The 20,323-nt window shown below is 41.2% G+C and overlaps 1 protein-coding gene across 1 annotated transcript in view; it reads left to right on the forward strand.

Annotated features, from left to right (window-relative positions):
* DDX10 (DEAD-box helicase 10) overlaps nt 1–20,323 on the forward strand; it is a 306,374-nt gene that overhangs the window by 70,983 nt on the left and 215,068 nt on the right. The window contains exons 11-13 of the mRNA XM_033948773.1: nt 1,576–1,663; nt 10,250–10,338; nt 18,884–19,322. Coding sequence (XP_033804664.1) covers nt 1,576–1,663; nt 10,250–10,338; nt 18,884–19,322 — 616 coding nt within the window. The remainder of the gene's footprint in view (nt 1–1,575; nt 1,664–10,249; nt 10,339–18,883; nt 19,323–20,323) is intronic.

A 20,323-nucleotide genomic window follows, 5' to 3' on the forward strand; every position in this document is an offset into this window, starting at 1 on the left:
AACAAACAAAAAAAAGGCTTCGTGCCCCTAATAGCTGAGCAGCAGGAGGCTACTTTGGGGCTTCCCCTGCAGCTCAGCTGTTTCGAATTCCCCTACCGGCTCTGTGCATTTGTTGAGTCAGTTTTCCAACAACTAATGGGAAGCCTTTTGAGCATCGATCACTGTTTGGAAATTGGCCAAAGAATCGACCTTCACAATCTTAACGACGGGTGTTTAGTGCATCTAAGGGTTTTGTGGTGCTCAACACAAAGGAGAATAACAGTCAGATTTTATTTTTATTTTCTGCAGTAATACAGTGATACAATTGGTAAATTAATACTCCTTTCAGAAACAGATTCCAAAGACTATGTACAAGCATTCTTCTCTATCCAAAAATCCATTCTGTGCACTTTTGCTGATTTGTTGGTATGTTGTTGAAATTTATTGCTGGACTTTTAATTTTTCTAAGGTGCAAAGTTGATTGATTTAGTTTATATGAGGTTTGATAAGCTGTCTTTCATAAAATATAATCAAAGCAGTTGACAATCAGGTAACAAGAAATATATGAAAGTGAAAATGACTACAAAATCTCAGCGAACAGAGAGAAAAAAGAAAAGAGGTCATACTAAGAGAATAAAAAGTGTAAAAAAATCATACATAGAAACTAAAAGCTGCCTCCTAAAAATTGGGAGAAGCTAAGGAGAACAAATGGGTGTTTAAAGAAGCCCTACAACGGGGATAGGACTGTTCCAAGAAAAGTTCTACGAGGAGGGAACTCCATAAAGTGGGGGCAATGAAGAAGAATTCTGAGTGGCGGCTGAATTCTAGGCATGAACAGGGAACCAGCAGAAGTGATGCCTCATAAAGGTGCTGTCTAATGGTTGGAAAATCTGAAGAGAGAGGTTTATATCTCACTTGTTGCTTATTTACTCATTGACCTTAAACAGATCTCTAGACAACTAGCATGTAACATCTTATTGTGCTTCAGTGAACCCTTGTACAATCTGCCCTGGGTTGTAATGCGCAAGTGCATAAAATAGTTATTGCCTCAGTTCACATGTGAAGAAGGCTCAAAGCCTTTTTCTCCCCGTCTCCTTGTCTTTGAAATGTCCTCTGAGCTCTAAGATTCATTGAGAGCAATACATAAATCCAATTCTTTTTTTTATAGGTGGTATTGCAGCAGATTTATAATACTTTGAGTAAAAACCCAGAGCAGGAACCAGGAAAAGTATGTTTCTGTACTTCATGGTGATGCAGTTTTGGTATTTTCACAGTACCTCTTTCAGTTGCATAGCAGTTGTGAAGCAGAAAGTAATTTGTATTAGTTGCCATTGTTTCATTAGAAAATAATTTTGCAAACCTAGTCAGCAGGAACCTAGTCTCCGTGAATAAAAGATTTGGGCCTAAGCTGCTGCACTGCCTGCCTGATTCATGTAACATAAGAGAACAATATCAAAGCTTGTTTGGCCTAGCTGCAATTATTTTATGCATTTGAGTAGACTACCTTAAAAATAGAAAAGTACTTTAGGAATTTTATTAGATATGCTCATTGCTTTCTTTAGTTTTATAAGGTGACTCAATCTCTTCATTTTATAGAATTAATCCAGAAAAGATTGTAGATGTCCAAACAAGATTGGATGCTTTCCTAGCTCAAGAACAGGAGTTAAAAGAGCGAGCTCAAAGGGTAAGATGCTTTTTAGTGCATTTAGGGTCAAATTTATTTGGAAGTTTCTTGTTTTGGTTATGTCTAGACAATTTCCTGTTTGTTTAAGTTCTCAGCTCAATTGGAACCGGCTCCCATGGGCTAGTGCTGCCCGATTCAGGAAAAAAAAATTTGATTCGATTCAGCCTATTGAATCGATTTTTCGATTCAATTCGATTTTCCTGCCAAAGTGGATGTTTTTTTCAAATATACTGGTGGGTTTATTTTATAGCCTCTTCACCCTCTTTTATAGCCTCTTCACCCACTTTGTCTTCTCCTACCCACACTGGCGCTGTAGTGTAAACAAAATAAACAAACAAAAAAGACTTTTCCTCTCTCTCTTAAATCCTAGCTCACGTTCGTGGTCTAACACCACAAAATAGAAAATAAAATTATTTTTTCTATCTTTTGTTGTCTGATCATTATTCAGATCTTATCAGTCCCCGGCTCCGGTTGTCTTCTGATAACTTAATTGCCAGGGTCTCCTTTCTTCTTTCTCTGTGCTAACCATCCTTCTTCTATCTCTGTCCTCCCCTTCCGTTTCCCTTCCCTCCCCCGGAGGTCTGGTATCTTTTCTTTTTTTTTGTCTCCATCCACAGATCCACCTTTTCTGAATTACCCTTTCATCCTTCATCTCTCTCTCTTCCTTCATCTCTCTCTCTTTCCCCACCACCCCAGGGTCCACCATGTCTCCCTTTCTCTTCCCAACTACCCTCCTATCCATTATCTCTATCCCCCCTCCACACCATCCCTTGTGTCCAACTTCTCTTCCTTCCCTCCCTAAATCCCATTGTCCACCATCTCTCTTCCTCTCCTGTTTTTAGATCCATTATTTCTTCTATCCCTCCCCCATCTCCCCTCTCCATGATCTTCCCTCTCCATGATCTCTCCTAAGTCCATCTCCCCCCTCCATCAAGTTCATTTCTCCCATCTATCTTCTCCCCATCTCTCCTCCAGTCCACCAACTCCCCATCTCCTCTCTCCCTCCATCTACCTTTTTCATTTTTTTAATGGCACTCCTAAGCCCCCTACCACCACCACACTCCCGCACCTTTCCCAAAGAGAGTCCAGAAGAGGTCTGCTGGTGGCGGTAGCGATCCACTCTTGCCACTACTCCTTGTGTCTTCTCTCCACTGTGCCCGCCCTCAGTGAAAACTTCCTGTTTCCGCTTGGGCGGCCGAATGGAGAGAAGACACCCGGAGTAGCGGCAGGATAGTAAATTGTATTCGCTACCACTACTTTTGCCTGGCCAGGGAGGAGAGGATAGAGCCTTGCTGCCGGGAAGGAGAGAGCCTTGCTGCCCCGTTCTGCACCAGAGAGCCGTTCAGGATTTCCCTCTGCCACTGGAGTCCTTGCTTCGATGTAACTTCCGGTTTTGCAAAACTGAAAGTTACATCAGAAGCAAGGACTCCGGTGGCAGAGAGAAAGCCCGAACGGCTCTCTGGTGCAGAATGGGGCAGCAAGGCTCTCTCCTTCCCGGCAACAAGGCTCTGTCCTCTCCTCCCTGGCCATGCAAAAGCGGCGGTAGCAAGGGGGCCAACAAATCGGTAAGTCCGATTTTTTCCAATAACAAACAGATTCGAATCGATTCACCCAAAGTGAATCGGAGAATCGATTTGAATCGGGCAGCACTACCATGGGCTACTGAATCCATAAGCCCTTTATTTGCAATTTCCTAGGATTTTATGCCATTATGTAACCTGCATTTCCACTTTCATTGGATATTATCCCAGCAACATTCATAGGCGCCAGCACTGTGGAGTGGGTGAGCATCCTCAATATTAAGCAGACTCTTTGAATTAGCACCCCCAATCATTTTGAAAAGTTGGATCCTGTGGCAACGTTCCCTTGGTTAGGGGCATTTGGAACATAGTCCATTTGTACACCGAGTGTCCCTGTATATTATGATTGGTACTCCACTCTCCCTCCATTGCTCCCCCATTTTTTTTTTTTTTTTTACCTACCGCTAAAGGCTGCTAATGCAGAAGGCCCATATATGTTTAAACTGTACTTGGAGTAATGCATTTTCCCTTTACTTCTAGGTCTGCCATGCTATTTAAGTCTTTTATTGGTCATAAGGAGTTTGGATTTTCATGGTCCTCTCATGGTCTCTTAGCTTGATAATTTTTGGAAGTGTAAGCTGAGGGAAAGTGTTTGTATATCCAAGCAAATCTGCTTCCATTTCGGCTCAATCTTTCCAAGCAGTAATACTAGCTTAGAAACTTCACAACTAGCACTTTCCTATGTCTTATCGCTTTCCTTTTTTATTAGGAAGGCAAATTTTTTTTAAATTTTTTTAATAACAGTTCATCTAATATTTGCTGTAGGTATGCCCATAAATTACACCATATTTTTAAAGGGGCAGCATTTGCATGCTTTTTTCTTATGAAATTACCCCATGGAAAATGCATACTCACATTTATATCTGCTGTTCAGTATGCACAAATTTCCTGGTGCATTTTACATGCACGCAAACAAGAGGTTAACCCTTTCTCCCGCTTTTGAGGAATTCTCAGCCACGTAATATTTTATCCAGAGTTGTTTTTAGCCTTTAATCCACGAGTCTTTGTATCAGGACCCTTAGGGACCCCTGAGGAAGACAGTTTTGTCGAAACACGGGACCATGTTGGGTCCAAGTCCCCAATGATTTGAGTCCTGGGCATTTCTCATGTGGATTATTGAACTGTACTCTTAATAAAACCTGCATCTTGAACATCATCGCCACCTCAGCGTTTTAGTTTTTGTTCGCATTTTACATGCATACACAGAAATGGCCAAGGCAGCATGCAGTCAGAAGGGAGTTTAGACAAGACAGTATGCTTTTAGGAATTTGGCTAGGTGCATAAGGGTCCCAGTCTCCAGTGGAGACTCAGAGGAGAGGCAGGATCCATTTGTGAAAATGACTTATGACTGGATTATTTAAAGTTTATTAATTTGTTGGGGGTTTTTTTTTCCTTTGTTTTTGTTGGGGTTTTTTGTTTTTTTTTGGTGGGGGGGAGTTAATCTTTTCTCTTGATTTTCTTTTCTAGCCTCCAGGCATCACTCTGTGCTCCTAAATAATGTCACCTATTCCTTCAGTTAGATTTGTCAGCAATTCCTTTTTTCTGTCCTGTGAAGTACCATTAGAAACATAGAAACATAGAAAAATGATGGCAGAAAAGGGCCAAAGCCCATCAAGTCTGCCCACTCTAGTGACCCTTCTCCTTGAGTTTGCTCAGCATCCCCCTGCCCTTACCTCATTAGAGATCCCACATGAATATCCCATTTATTTTTTAAATCTGCCACGCTGTTGGCCTCAATCACCTGCCGTGGGAGTTCATTCCAATGATCGACCACCCTCTCAGTGAAGAAATACTTTCTGGAGTCACCATGAAATTTCCCTCCCCTGATTTTCAGCGGATGCCCTCTGGTGGACGAAGGCCCCATAAGACGGAAGATATCCTCTTCCACCTCAATACGACCCGTGATATATTTAAATGTCTCAATCATGTCCCCTCTCTCTCTTCGTTCTTCAAGTGAGTATAGCTGCAATTTATTCAGCCTTACTTCATATGGAAGATCCTTGAGCCCCATTAAGTCTGTAGCCTTTTTACAAACACACTGTGATTTACCTTGAAGCTGCCAAGTACCCCGGTCGGTCTTCATCTGTAAAGAGGAAGATTGAAATAGATGAAATAGAATGAATTAGTCTGCTGTATATAAACAGGGTTCTTATTTATTTATTTTTTTTTGGGGGGAGAGGGTGGCAGTTTTTATTCACATCTTCCTCTCAAAACTGATTCACATTCATTCCTCTCTACATCAGGTTGCTGGGGTGGGGGCAGGTAGTTTCCTCCCTTTTTTCATTTTGTTTTGAACTTGGGAATCTTCTCATTAACCACAGTAATTTGTTCTGAATTTGCAGACCCCTGCAACTTTGTAGTCTTTTGTAAGTTGGCTTCAGGGTCCTGTTCATAGATGCATACCTAAATTCATTTAAATCTTGGAAATATTTTCCTGTGCCTTCAGGCCTCTGCCATCTGTGCTGCAGATTTTAACAGCAGTAAGTTAGATTGCTCAGATAACAGAACCTGCTTGCTTTTTTATTTATTATACATTTTGCAATAACATAACAAACAATATTATACTTATTTATTTATTAAAAAATTTCTATACCACATACAACTATGCGGTTTCCATATCACATACATAAATCTTGTTTCCCTCCGATTATCACATATAACATAGACATGTCTAAACAACATTGTTAATCGTCCCTGTTATAATAGGGATAGAGCACAAATTCAATCAATTCTGAAATACAAGCAAGCTTTAAATCATAGATTGATGTCAGAAAAATTCTAAAAGGCGATTATCAACTGAAATATACCTTAGCTTAAGAAGGCATTTGCAAATAATTGAGTTTTCAGCATTTTCTTAAAATTCATCCTCCCCATACAAAATCGCAGGATACCAGGCAAGGCATTCCATAGTTCTACTTGTGGAAAGAAACCCAGAGTTAAATTGAAAAACTACTCTCTGATAATAAAATTAAAAAAACAGGAAAAAGAGACTCTTCCTTAGACCACCAAATGGAGAGAGGGTGGCTGGATAATAGGGGGGACATAAAAAAAGGAAAAAAGAGAAAAGGAAAAGGCAGTTGCATAACAAAGTCCAATCAACCCAATATTAGGCTAACCAGTATTCTCCCCAGAGAGCCGATTAAGCTCCCAAAAAATCTTAATTGGTCTGGCGCATAAAACACATATTTATTTCCTATATATCATGCCATACATTTACAGGGGTGTGCTAATAAAAAAGACCTCCCCGGTCTTTTAGTTTCTTCCCTCATCGCTAAAAATTCCTTCCAACTTGAGTTGTTTTCACCAAGTCCGGGTGGATCCAGATATTTTGTCCACCAAACATTTTTTGAGACTTACGAAAATATAGGCCCTCTTCTTTTTTAAAATCTTTATTGATTTTTAAACTAAAAACAGTGCCAAACAAATAAAGAACAGTAGGTATTACATACAATGCACTATTATCTGTACAGGCAACTTATAAATCATTCGAGATTTTCAATGACATATATTAAATAATAATACAATTTAACATAATAAATGATTTAAATAATTCTTAAAGTTACCTAAATGTCACTATCAGTATTTATTTATTTCCCTCCCTTCTCCCCTCCCCACATGGATGTGTATCTTCTATCAAACTGTGATAGCAGTTTTTAGCGCTGGGAGCTGCGCTGAATGGCCCGCGCTGCTCTCGATGCTCATAGGAACTCAATGAGTATCGGGAGCAGCACGGGCCATTCAGCGTTTCCCCGCACTAAAAACTGCTATCGCAGTTTGTTAGAAGAGGGCCATAATTTCATTATGGAGTTCTGATCTTGTTCAAAAACTAGAGACAAGTAAAGTAGCCCTTTGGAGACTTTGGAGACTTCAGTACATGAAGTTTCCAAAACAGGTGAGTTATCTTCTAGAGCAGGTGTGTCAAGCTCAATCACATAAGGGGCCAAAATCTGAAAAAAAGGCTAAGTCGAGGGCCAGATTTTAAATTAAGATACTTAGGGGTCCTTTTATTAAGGGTACGCTAACCATCTCTGTCCTCCCCTTCGTTTCCCTTCCATCCCCCGGAGGTCTGCCATTTTTCCTTTTTTTCGTGTCCATATTTGCAGCTGCAACAATAGACCCTACCATCCCAGATCCACCATCTGTCTGTTTCCCACCATCTGTCTGTTTCTCAACTACCCTTTCATCCAGCATCTCTCCCTCCTTCCCTACCACCCCAGGGTCCACCATCTCTCCGTTTCTCTTCTCAACTACCCTCCTATAGAGTATCTCTATCCCCCCTCCACATCACCCCTTGTGTCCAACTTCTCTCTCTTTCTGTTCCTTAACCTCCCTCTATCTCATTGCCCACCATCTCTCTCCCTCTCCTTTGTTTTATTTCTTCCCTACTCCCCCTCCAAGCAAAAATATTCCCTTTCTTTTTAGCCTCTCTTTCTATCCCTCCCTTCCTTTGTTCAGCATTTCCTCTCTTGCCCCTCTCCATTAAGCATCTTTCCCTTTCCTCCCTGCTTTCTCCTCCCACATGTCCAGTATCCACTCTGTGTTCTTACTCCCTCTCTCCATGCTTATTATATCCCTTTGTCATTCTTCACCCATCCCTGATCTAGCATTTTCTTGGTCACTCTGTTCCCTGCAGTATCCAGTATCCCCATTTGTGTCCCTAAATGTCTGTATCCTTATTCTCCCCTCACTCCTCCTCAGTCCGGCACATGCACGTCTGGACCCCTCCTTCTGTTCCTCTGGATACTTCTACACCAGGACCCACACCCGTCCCGAAGGCCTGCATGTTTTCCCCCCTTCTTCCTGGTCCCACCTTCATATTTGGCCTGCCGTTCCTACCCTCCCTCCATCCCAGCTTCCTGGTCTCCTCTGGCCAGCCGGCAGTGGCTGCTGCTGCTCTTCACGCACGTCTGCCTTCGCCTGGTCTCCTCTTCAGAGCAGCCTGCTGAGGATCGCTGGCCTGCTTAAGCAAACCTCGCAGGCCTCTGTCAACCTCGGTAGCACGTTCCCTCTGACGTGATCCTGCCCCTTCTCTGACATACGAGATCATGTCAGAGGGAACATGCTACCGAGGTCGACAACGGCCTGGAAGGATCGCTACAACTGGCCAGCGATCCTCAGCAGGCTGTTATGAAGAGGAGATCAGTCAAAGGCAGATGCGAGTGAAGAGTGGCAGCGGTTCGTGCCTTTGGGCCAGACTGAGTATAAAGTTGAAAATGTCTGGCGGGCCATTTTTAACTCACCGCGGGCCAGAGTTTGACATGTCTGTTCTAGACTATCAAATTCTCCTTATACTTTTTTATTTATGCAAATTTTTCATTTTACAATGACAATCAGTTAACGGGAATTATACAATGTAATCAGAAATCAGTAATCTAAGAACAATACTGTTCTATCAAATTAGAATAATCTAGGAAAATATTTCAACCCTACATTGTAATTATTAGTCCACAATCTTGGGAGAAGGAGCTAGAAGAAGGGCAGAGCTGAAATATAAACAAGTAATAATTTTCAGGAAAATAAAAATGAAGATTGAAGTAGTTCTGGAAAAATTACCGAGAGCAAATGAAGTCAGTTCTCATGATGTACTTGTTACCATTTGCCCTTTGCCTGAAATAAATATAGATAACTATTGAGGTTAAAAAAAATCATATCTTATGTCAGAATAAGTAACTACACATTTATTGGGTATCTCAGAATAAATGTAGCTCCTGACTGTACAACCTGGGGTCTTAATAACAAAAATTGTTTTCTTCTCAATTTCCTTTGCGGATTTTATTTTATTAATCTGTAGAGCCCGAAGAAAGCTTGGTGCTGCTAATACTGACAGTTTCAAGAAATCAGCACTAATGGGAGAGTTTCAGTTTTGAATCTGATGCTGAAACTGGCCCCAAATTGGTATTTGGCCTTATTTCAGTTTTAGCCAAAAATGCTGATGCATTTTTGTCTGAAACTGAAACTGTGATGTGATGAGTGGTTAGCTCGATCAAAATGGCTGTTGGAACCTCTCAGCCGCAGTCTCATAGCAACCATTTTAAGATTGGAGATTGATTTCACTCCTCCCCCAATGCATTAAACATACATTGAAACAATTAAATACAAATACATTGTGCAGTGTTTAAGCATTTTATACCTGCAAAGAGAACAAGGGACACACTCTGAGATAAGAAAGATGAAATCTTTATTTGCTTCAGAGGAAGGATTTTTTTTTTAAAATATATTTTTATTTTGTGAGAATAGTATATCTGTGCCATAATCTTCAAGGGGAAATTAGTTTAATAAACTTATGTTAGCTGCATAAGGGCAAGGTCATCAAAAAAATCAGAACATGAAGCTTGGTGGACATGAGAAGTAAGAGATGGCACTGTTAGCGTAGTGAATAATTTGTGCCGCCTTCTGCATCACCACCCATCTACTAGACAGGAAGATAAAAAAAGATGTATAATTCAGAACTCTTCTTCCCTCTTTTATCTAACCGACTGTTTCTGTTTGCATAAGAGAAAGGAAGGTAGTCAGAATTTAGCTCATGCCATTTTCAGTTGTTACTCAAGGTACAGCAAGTTATCTAGGTACAAGTCAATGTATATGATATGGTCTCTTTTTAGAGAGGTTTTTTTTTGTTTTAAATCATAACATAAGGCAGGGCAAATCAATTGTGATCCTTGAGGTCCACAGGCAGGCCAGGCTTTCAGGATAGCCACAATGAGTATACGTGAGAGAAATTTGCAACCAGGGAGGCAGTTCATTCATTTCTCTCTCATCCATATTTATTGTGGATAACCTGAAAACCTGGCCTATTGGTGGACCTTGAGGACTGGCATTGAGTAGCCCTGACATAAGGGGACTCGTCATTAGGACCTACACTGCATTTGTTTCTGAAGTCATGTCATAATTTGTAATAAATAATTATTAAAAAATCTTTGTAAAGATTTTGAGTTTGGCCTTTTAGATTGCACAAGCAATTGGCTTATAGTTACATTAATTTCTTTAATTTTTCCCCCCCTTCTAGTGCTTTGTATCTTATCTGCGTTCAGTCTATTTAATGAAGAATAAAGATGTGTTTGATGTATTCAAGTTGCCATTAAGAGAGTATGCCCTGTAAGTAAAGTCACTTAAATACAAATTTAAAAGTGAATTGCTATAAAACGGGCTGTAATATATATTTTTTGTATCCTGTTTGCCTTTTGGGATAACTACAGAAAGAAAAATGGTTGAATAAGCAGAAAGTTGAAGCTTCTGTGCTGCACTACATCCTCAAGGCTTTAAGATTAGATATTGTAACATTTGCTTTTCTTATTGTATTATGAGAAAAGGAGGGGTCTGGGATGGAAGGGAATGCTAGTTCAGAGGAAAGAGGGAGAAGTTTCCAGGTTTATTAAAATTTTGATAAAACACCAATCATAAATTCTAAGCGTTGTACAGTAAAATTAAACGGGGAAACAATTAAGAGGCTAATTTAAAAGCAATACGGAAATAACTTACAATAAAAGCAATGTGTACAGATATAACGTAAGGTGAAAACAAGAGGGGGGAGTAGGGAGAACTACAATATTTAAAGAAAAGTAAACATATACGGTAAAAACGAAAGGAGGAAGGGGAAAGGACAAAAATCTGAATAGGGAAGAGCAATAAGAGGACCAGAACATCTTCCGTAATCAGGGAGCTGGGTCAGCTTTCATAGGCGTTTTTGAAGATGAAGCATTTTAAACTTTCTTTGAATTTATCTAAATTGCTTTCTGCCCTTATTTGGGTTAGAAGAGAATTCCAGATTGAAGGAGCAGTAACAGCAAAAGAAGCATCCCGGCGAGTACTGCGTCGAGAAGCATCTTTTGCAGGAAAGAGCTAAAATTCATTAATGGCCACACATCAGACATAATACCTAGCCCCTTACATTACTAAAATTTGGCTTATTCACTGTAAGCATTTAGTGTGCCCATATTTCATGAGAGCATATTTGTTTATGTTTATTGAGACTTATACCGCTCAGATCTTACGACAGGTCTAAGCGGTTCACAAATACAAAAGTACAGCAATGAAATTAGCTCTAAATGATACACGACAGACCTCTCCTACCTACCACAACTCATTCACACACAGACAAAGCCGTCTTAAAACATACATTGGTATTGGACAATAAAAAGCCTACATTAAAAAGTTCTGAGCCTGCAGGAATTGGCTCGCTGACCAATAATGAAGTTCAATAGACATGAGTGGTCTGTGGAGGATGTATGCCAAATGCCTGCTGAAAGAAAAATATTTTTAAAAAATAATAACAGTTTATATACTGCAGGACCATGAAGTTCTATGCGGTTTACAATGATTGAGTAGTACTAACAGAGTTAAACTTTAGTGGTCAGTTATTGTGGGGAAAGATTGTGCAGTGCAGCTGCCTACGTACTTTAGGAACAGATATGTTTTTAGATGTTTTCCTAAATTCCTCATAAGTATTCGCAAGCATGAGTAATTGTTTCAGATCTTTGCCCCATAATGCTGCCTGATAAGAGATGTTGAAGATGTCTTTTAAATTTACATCCTCTGACCAGTGGGGAAACAAAATTCAAGTTTGAGCTTCTCATATGTTGATTGGTTGAGAAAGAGAAAAGAGCCTTAAAGGCAGTGTGATTGACCTCTAAACGCAAGTTACTTGAAAGCTGGTTCCAAAGCGCTGGAGCTAAATAATAAAAGACTTTATTCCTGGTGAATTTCCATTTCTCTGTCCTAACGGACGGTAATGCTAATCTGTTGTCTTGGAGTGACCTAAGCTGGCGAATGGGGAATGGTTAAAGCGTGTAAATAAGTTTGTGACGGGAAAAAGAGAGCTTTATGTGTCAACACTAAGATTATAAATTGTGTTCTACAGAGCACAGGCAGCTAATAATATTGCAGGAAAAGTGGTGCAACCCTATCAATCTTTTTTTCACAACTGGCGGCCTTCATTGAGAGGACTTACTTCCTTTGGTCTGTAGCAAAAATCCTTAGGACAGAATATACTTGCCTTTTGATTCCACAGAAGAGTATGCACAGTGATGTAGTAAAGGGGGGGGGGGCGGTCCACCCCGGTTGCCGTCTTGGGGGCACCGACATCCTTCCTCCCCTCGTTGCGCCCACGCATCTTCACTCCCCCCTCCCCCCAAGGTACCTCTTGCTCTTCGCCAAACTGTCGCTCTCGCCAGCGTTGGCTCTTCCTCTGACATCACTTCCAGGCCCCGCACCTAGGAAGTGATGTCAGAGGGAGAGCCGATGCTGACACGGCAGCAAGTTGGTGATGCTGCTCACGCCGGGAAAGTTAGAGGTACGGGGGATGGGAAGGGGGCGTGGGAAAGGGAGTGGAGAAGGGAGGGGCGCCACCACCCCGGGCACCTCTCACCCTTGCTACGTCATTGGACTCGTCGTAGCGCACACCGAAGAATGTTTGGTTGAATGAACGCATGTTTGAAGCAGGCTAAAAATAGCCCCAGTTGATTCTTTAACCATTGCCATTGTTATTACTGTTAAACCTTTGCTGCCAGCTTTCTGAATAGTCAAATAGGCATTTCAATGCCATGGTCTAGAACAGGGGTGTCCAACCTGCGGCCCGAGGGCCACATGTGGCCCCGTGAAGTATTTTGTGCGGCCCCGGTCGAGGGCGATGCAGTGTTTTCCTCTGCTGCCTCTGGGTGTTTACTGTCTTGCCGGCTCCCTCCTCTGTCTTGCTGCAGCATTTGCGCGTTTGTGCGGCCCCAGAAACATTTTTTTTGGCCAGTGCGGCCCAGGGAAGCCAAAAGGTTGGACACCCCTGGTCTAGAATTTCATTTGAAATATGCATTTTCGTATTTTGCTGCCAGTGCTGTACTCCTGATTAAGGCTGACAGGCAATTAGTTAGAGTTTCTAGAAACATAAGATTGGAATAGTATCAGCTCAGTCACTGGTTCTTTCTGACAATATGTGAAATAAGCAGCTCTCAAAAATATGGAAAGAGTGTGCAATGGATTCCAAATTTAGCAATATTCATTACCAGTCTTATATATGTCCAGTGCCAAGACAGTATGAACCCCTTAGGATGGTTGCTATTTTAGCACAATTTATATTCAAAATATGATTAGGTTTAATCGAAACCCTGGGAAGAGGGAAAGATGGTCACTAAGAGGGAATTTCTATGAAGGGGCAACTATTTGGAAGCTATTCTACAAAGGGAACTAGGTGCCTACACTTCTCCCTCTGTATTCGCTGTGATAGGGGATTAACAAACCCGTGAATAACTTTTCCATATGTTATTTGCTGTTTTCTGTTAAAAAACATCGTGAATATGGTGAAACCGCGAATAACATGGTGGGAGACCTGGCCTGTTCCTGAAGGAGAGGCAAAATACAGTGAAGAAACTGCTGCGAATCAGCGATTTTCTCTGTAAATGCTTTGAATCAGCGATTTCTCTATCAAACTGATGTAATGGGGGGGGGGGGGGAGGAGCCAGCAAACTAAAAACCATAAATACGGAGGGAGAAGTGTACTTTCTTTTATAGAATACTAATGTGACAATTACAATATGCACCTATAATTTAGGCATGAGCGTAAGTGTTCTGCCCAGATTCTCCCTCATATGAACGACCACTTAAAAATCTAGGCTCCATCGAAGATAGTTATGTAAGTTCTTAAATACCACCTGCAAGCCATTGAGGCAGTTTACATCCAGGCACAGTCGGCATTGTCTTATCCCTGGAGGGCTTACACAATCTAAGCTTGCTCCTGAAGCAATGGAGGGTCAATGAACTTGCCCTAGATCACAAGACACTAGTGGGATTTGAACTGGGCTCCCTTGGTTCTCAGCCTGTTGCTTTAATCATGAAAGACCTGCTCTCTTATTCTTGAGACACCCTAAGGCAGGGGTCTCAAAGTCCCTTCTCGAGGGCCGCAATCCAGTCGGGTTTTCAGGATTTCCCCAATGAATATGCATGAGTTCTATGTGCATGCACTGCTTTCAATGCATATTCATTGGGGAAATCCTGAAAACCCGACTGGATTGCGGCCCTCGAGGAGGGACTTTGAGATCCCTGCCATTAGGGATAAGGGCTTTATAGACTGATTTAAATCAATGAAATTTAGGGCTCCTTTTATCAAGCCGCGCTAGCGGGGTTAACGCGCGTGACTTTTCATCACGCGCTAACCCCCGCGCTGGCCAAAAACTACTGCCTGCTCAAGAGGAGGCTGTAGTGGCTAGCGCGGCCAGCGGTTTAACGCGCGCTATTACGTACATTAAACCGCTAGTGCGGCTTGATAAAAAGAGCCCTTAGTTGCAAAATGCAGGGTGTTTGATCAGTTCAGGGGAACTTGTATATAAATTTATCTCAAGTTCACCAGGGTTTGATACCGCAAATAGCACCCATAAGTGCCTGTGGTTACAGAACAGCATGTAGTTAGATTTTTTGGCATTTACATGCATATATGCACATGTGCATATATGCACATGTGCATATTTCCCCTGTAAATGTTGGGATCTTCTCTATAAAATTATCTCCCATATAACTAATGTGAACTAAGGAAGATACATTTTTAGTGGTGTAAGGTCAAAAGCGCGAAAGACAAAGGCGCGCCCAGACAATTGAGCGCAGCGCGGAGGCGCGCGCCGCTCTAAATTACTGTTTTTAGGGCTCCAACGGGGGGGCGTGGGGGGGAACCCCCCCACTTTACTTAATAGACATCGTGCTGCGTTGTGGGGGGGGGTTTGGGGGGTTGTAACTCCCCACATTTTACTGAAAACTTCACTTTTTCCCTGTTTTTAGGGAAAAAGTTAAGTTTACAGTAAAATGTGGAGGGTTACAAACCCACAAACCCCCCATAACGCCGGCGCAATGTCTATTAAGTAAAGTGGGGGGGGGGTCCCCCCCACTCCCCCCTCGGAGCCCTAAAAACAGTAATTTAGAGCGGCGCGCACCTCCGCGCTGCGCTCAATTGTCCGGCCGCGCCTTTGTCTTTCGCGCCGTTGTCTATGAACCATTTTTAGTTGCCTTTTCAACCTTTATTTATTTTTTTTGCCCACGGTAGTATATCTCTAAGCAGTTCACAATAATTGACTAAATTACACTGTGGGCTCCTTTTACTAAGGTGCATTAGCGTTTTTAGCGCACACACAAGATTAGCGTGCGCTAGCTGAAAAATTACCGCCTGCTTAAAAGGAGGCGGTAGCGGCTAGCGTGCACGGCATTTTAGCGTGCGCTAAAACCGCTAGCGCACCTTTGTAAAACATAAGAACATAAGCATCACGTCTGCTAAGTCAGACCATGGGTCTATCATGCCCAGCAGTCTGCTCCTGCGGTGGCCCCCCCAGGTCCATGACCTGTAAGTGATCTTTTACCTAAAACATTTTATTCCCTAATCATTTAATATCCTGTATAGTAACCCTCTATTTGTACCCTTCAATCCCCTTTTCTTTCAGGAAATCATCCAATCCCATTTTGAATCCCAAAATCGTACTCTGCCCTACCACCTCCTCTGGAAGCATTCCAGGTGTCCACCACCCTCTGAGTGAAGAAGAACTTCCTAGCATTTGTTCTGAATCTGTCTCCTTTCAATTTTTTTGAATGCCCTCTTGTTTTTGTTGGCCCCACTAATCTGAAGAATCTGTCCAGTGGGGGCAACAAAAACAAGAGCCCTATGTAATAATTTTTTTAAATTTCTGGATAATACATATTCTTTCTTAATTGCCTGTGCCTCAAAAGTATAGAAAATGGCTGTCATTCCCCTCAAACTTTCCTTTTGATACCCGGACATTGATAACTTTTGAAATTTACCTTTTCTTTTTTAACTAAGGTAAGGTACGGTAGAGTATTGCCCTGAGCTGAGTAAACTTAGGGGCCCTTTTAGTCAAGTGTGGTAGGGTACTGGGTAAAATTAAGGCAATAACATGAAAATTCTCAACTTTCTGAAGCTCCGCTATCTGGAGCTGTGCCTACCAAGATATAACCCCTGAATATATACAATGTATCAACCAGTATCCAGATAATTGCCAGTGGTTACATCATAGCCAGATATTCAGCACTGATATCTGGATATGGGCCCACACTGAATATCCAGGAATATTTACATTATTTTGAAGGTGCGGGCTCCAGAATTGTACACAATATTCTAAATGAGGTCTCACCAGTCTTATCAGAGAAATTAATACCTCCTTTTTCATGCAGGCCATACCTCTCCCTGTGCACCCTGGCATCCTTCTAGCTTTTGGCATCACCTTTTCGATCTGTTTGGCCACCTTAAAATCATCACATACAATCACTCCCAAGTCCCGCTCTTCTGTCATGCACAAAAGTTCTAAACCCAATCAGGTTTTTGCAGCCCAAATACATGACCTTACATTTTTTTAGCATTAAATCTTTGCTGCCAAATTTCAGACCATTCTTCCAGCTTCACTAGGTCCTTCCTTATGTTGTTCACACCATCGGAGGTGTCTACTCTATTGCAGATTTTGGTATCATTCACAAAGAGGCAAATCTTAAACTGATAGCCCTTCAGCAATATTGCTTACAAAAATGTTAAAAAGAACAGGCCTAAGACCTGAACTTTGAGGTACATCACTGGTAACATCCCTTTCTTCAGAGATATCTCCGTTGACAACTACCCTCTGTCGCCTTCCACTCAACCAGTTCCTGACCCAGTCTGTCAGTTTGGGGCCCATCAAAGGTTTTGCTAATATCTAAATACATCACATCTAGTTGCTCCCCCCTCTATTCAAAGAAATTGATCAGATTTCTCTGATAAGACCTTCTTCTTGTGAATCCATGTTGCCTCAGGTCCTTTAATTGACTGGATTCCAGAAATTTCACTATTCTCCATTTTAAAAGTGTTTCCATTAATTTACTTACATAGAAGACAGACTTTCTGGCCTGTAGTTCCCTACTTCTTCCTTACTTCCACTTTTATGGCTAGGGACCACATTTGCCCTTCTCCAGTCCTCCGGTACCACTCCCGATTCTAGAGAAGCATTGAAAAGGTGAGCCAGTGGAGCCGCCAGAACTTCCCTAAGTTCCTTCAGTACCCTTGGATGTATGCTATCAGCCCCATTACTTTGTTCACCTTCAGTTTAGCTAGCTTCTCACAAACACAATCCTCTGAAAATTGATCAGAGTCTACCACACCTCTATCACTATTTGTATTTGTCTTCTGCGATTCTGCTCCCGGCACTTCAGCTGTGAGCACAGAATAAATATTTGTAAAGCAATTCAGCCTTATCTTTATTAGCTTCTGTATATTTCTCCCCTTCACTTTTGAGTCTTACAATATCACTTTTGCATTTTTTTCTATCACTAATATACCTAAGACATGTATCCCGTCTGCCTCCCCCTCCCCTGTTTTACTGTGTTGGCTATTTTTTCTTCCAATTGTGTCTTTGCTTTCCTGACTACCCGACCAGATTCTCTTAATTTTCCAGATATTTTAGCCTGTCTTCCTCTTTATGCAGTCTTTTGTAGTTTATGAAAGCTAATCTCTTTTTCCTCACCTTTTCAGCTACTACTTTTGAGAACCAAAGTGGCCTTCTTTTCCTCTTACTTTTATTTACTTTCCTTACAAAATGGTTTGTTGCCTTTATAGTAGCTCCTTTCAGTTTTGCTCACTACTTTCCTACTTCTTCCCATCCAAACAACAATTCCTTGATGAAATCCCCCATCTGAACAAAGTTAGCTTTTAAAAAGTCTAGAACCTTTACTTTTGAATGAGCCCCCTCTATACTCATCTTAATATTAAACTACACCAAGCAGTGATCACTGGATGCCAGATAATCACTCACTGTAACATCAGAAACACTTTCACCATTTGTAAGTACTAAGTCCACTAGGGCCCCATCTCGCGTGGATTCCATTACCAACTGCTTGGACAATTCTCCTTGTAGAGAATCCAGGCAGGGTATAGTCTGCTTCGAGTCTCTGCTAGATAGTGGGACATGTAAGTAGCTACAAGCTCTATATAAGTTTAGTGTAGGTTGCACAAGTTTTTGTATCTATTTTTATAACAGCTGTTTGAATGTTATAATGTTTATTGGTAATGTTTGTTACAGAGCAGAACAGAATTGTACTATCAGGGATTCCTTCTTGTTTCCCTCTTTCCAGTTATGTCTTTCATTACAGTGTACTTGATTGCTTCTGTACAAACTGAGGGGGCAGGAACAGCTCCCTGGGAAGGAGGTGGAGTTGAAAACATGATTGACAGTTTTCTGCAAGCAGCTTGCTGGTTCAGATACAAGACCCTATAGTTCAGGACCAGTAGACACATCTATAAGAGAGAAGATCATTGAGTTAAGAACCTAATCTTTCTATATATGAGGTTAGCAGCATTACTAAGTACAGTATTTGAATGAGCCAGTTTGAACTTAGAGCTAATGTTAAACTGGAGTCTGAAAGTAAAATTGTGACTTAATCACATCTAACCACAATAATTTTTTAGATTTTAGTGCTCCCTTCAACCTAGTCAGTGTGTTACTGTTTTTGCATCCTATGGGTTAGTAGATAGCAACAGTTTCTGGTATTATCATTTTTATGAAATGACTGAAATTATTAGAAAAGGCATTATTTTAAAATTCCTTAAGTTTAACTTGTGCAATTCACTTGTTTTGAATTGGTAATGGTCTTGTTTCTACTTTACTGTTTTCTTCTGCCCTTTTTCTTTTATCTCTAGTTCCTTGGGTCTCGCTGTGCCACCCCGTATAAGATTTCTTCAGAAAACCTGGAAACAGGGTTTGTCAACTGATGGTGGAAAGGAAGAGGATGCTGTGCCAGGCTTTTTGGGACAGGGTGGTGATGCAGGTCCTTCAGTTAGTGATGATGAGCTGGAGACATTCAGAGCTCATTTCAGTGAGAAGAAACCTGTTCTCCAAAAGGGAAAAGATGGGACAGAGAAAGAAACTAGACAACTCGGTGAAGACAGTGATGATAAGCTAGAGGAAGAATCTGAAGGCCGTGCGCTTTCTGAGAGAAATGAGGCTTGGAAAGAGCCAGCTCTGCCACTGCAGTTCCTCGATGAAGATAATGAGGAGGATGACAGTCGAGACCTTGATTTTCTTACAGTGAAACGGAGGGATGTTTTTGGCTTGGAATCTGAAGTGCATTCTTCTCTGGTAAGTCCTTGGCTAATAATTTTACACTTTGCAAACTAACTTTCCTTGTTTTGGGTTTTTTTTTCCTCTCAATATGAATATTGGCTTCTTACATAGTTAATCCAAGTTTGAAAAGTATTTAAGTACGTTCTCAATCAGTATTTTATATTCTCAAATGCCAGACACAAACATGGATTTATCTTTATATGTAGTAGAAGTTTTTCTTTTTAATCACGGGAACATTAACAGCCTGTAATTTGGGAGTTTGCTATTTTCATTGGGGCGAACTGTGGTGTCTACAAAGATTAGTTTCTGAGAGAGAAGAGTTGATTAAGCTGAGACGAGTTTGTTGCTCTACATCAATAGTCTGCTTCGATGGGAAAGAAAGAATTACAACACTGATCTGGTTTTATTGAAACATTTTTAAATTTAAACCCACCTAGGGTTTTTCAATGCAGCAATTCAGTATAGAGGAACATTTTGGCTAGGATTCATTTTTATATTTAACAGCAGGGATAAACATCCCATTAGGCAGGATTGTCACTAACAGAGTGGCAGGGCAGCTGCCTGTACATAACCACCTAATAGGCCACCCCATCACTGAAAGCGGTGCTTTTTTATGATGGCCAGTCAAGTTTAATTAAAAATTTGATTAAAACCCTCAGTGCCCCAGGTACATTAGATAGAATGTGAGCCCGCCAGGGCAGATAGGGAAAAATGCTTGAGTACTTGAATAATTTGTAATCCGCATAGAATTGTAGGATATGCGGACTATAAATAAAATAAAAGATAGTGTCCCGCCATGTGTTAATGAATCTTAGCGATGGAACAGAAAGTAGATTTTTGTCTTCTGATCTTTAAAGTTCTTGGAGTGTAAGGGATAAGAAGTCTTTCTAAAAATAGTGGGGCTTTACTGTTAGGACTTTGAAAGTTAGTAAGGCTATTTCGTGTGTGATTCTGTGTGTTAGGGTAGCCAGTGAGCTTTCTGTAAGAGAGGGGTTGCATGGTCAAATTTTCTGTTT

Source organism: Geotrypetes seraphini, chromosome 6 (assembly GCF_902459505.1).
Source record: "Geotrypetes seraphini chromosome 6, aGeoSer1.1, whole genome shotgun sequence".
Classification (NCBI taxonomy): Eukaryota; Metazoa; Chordata; class Amphibia; order Gymnophiona; family Dermophiidae; genus Geotrypetes; species Geotrypetes seraphini.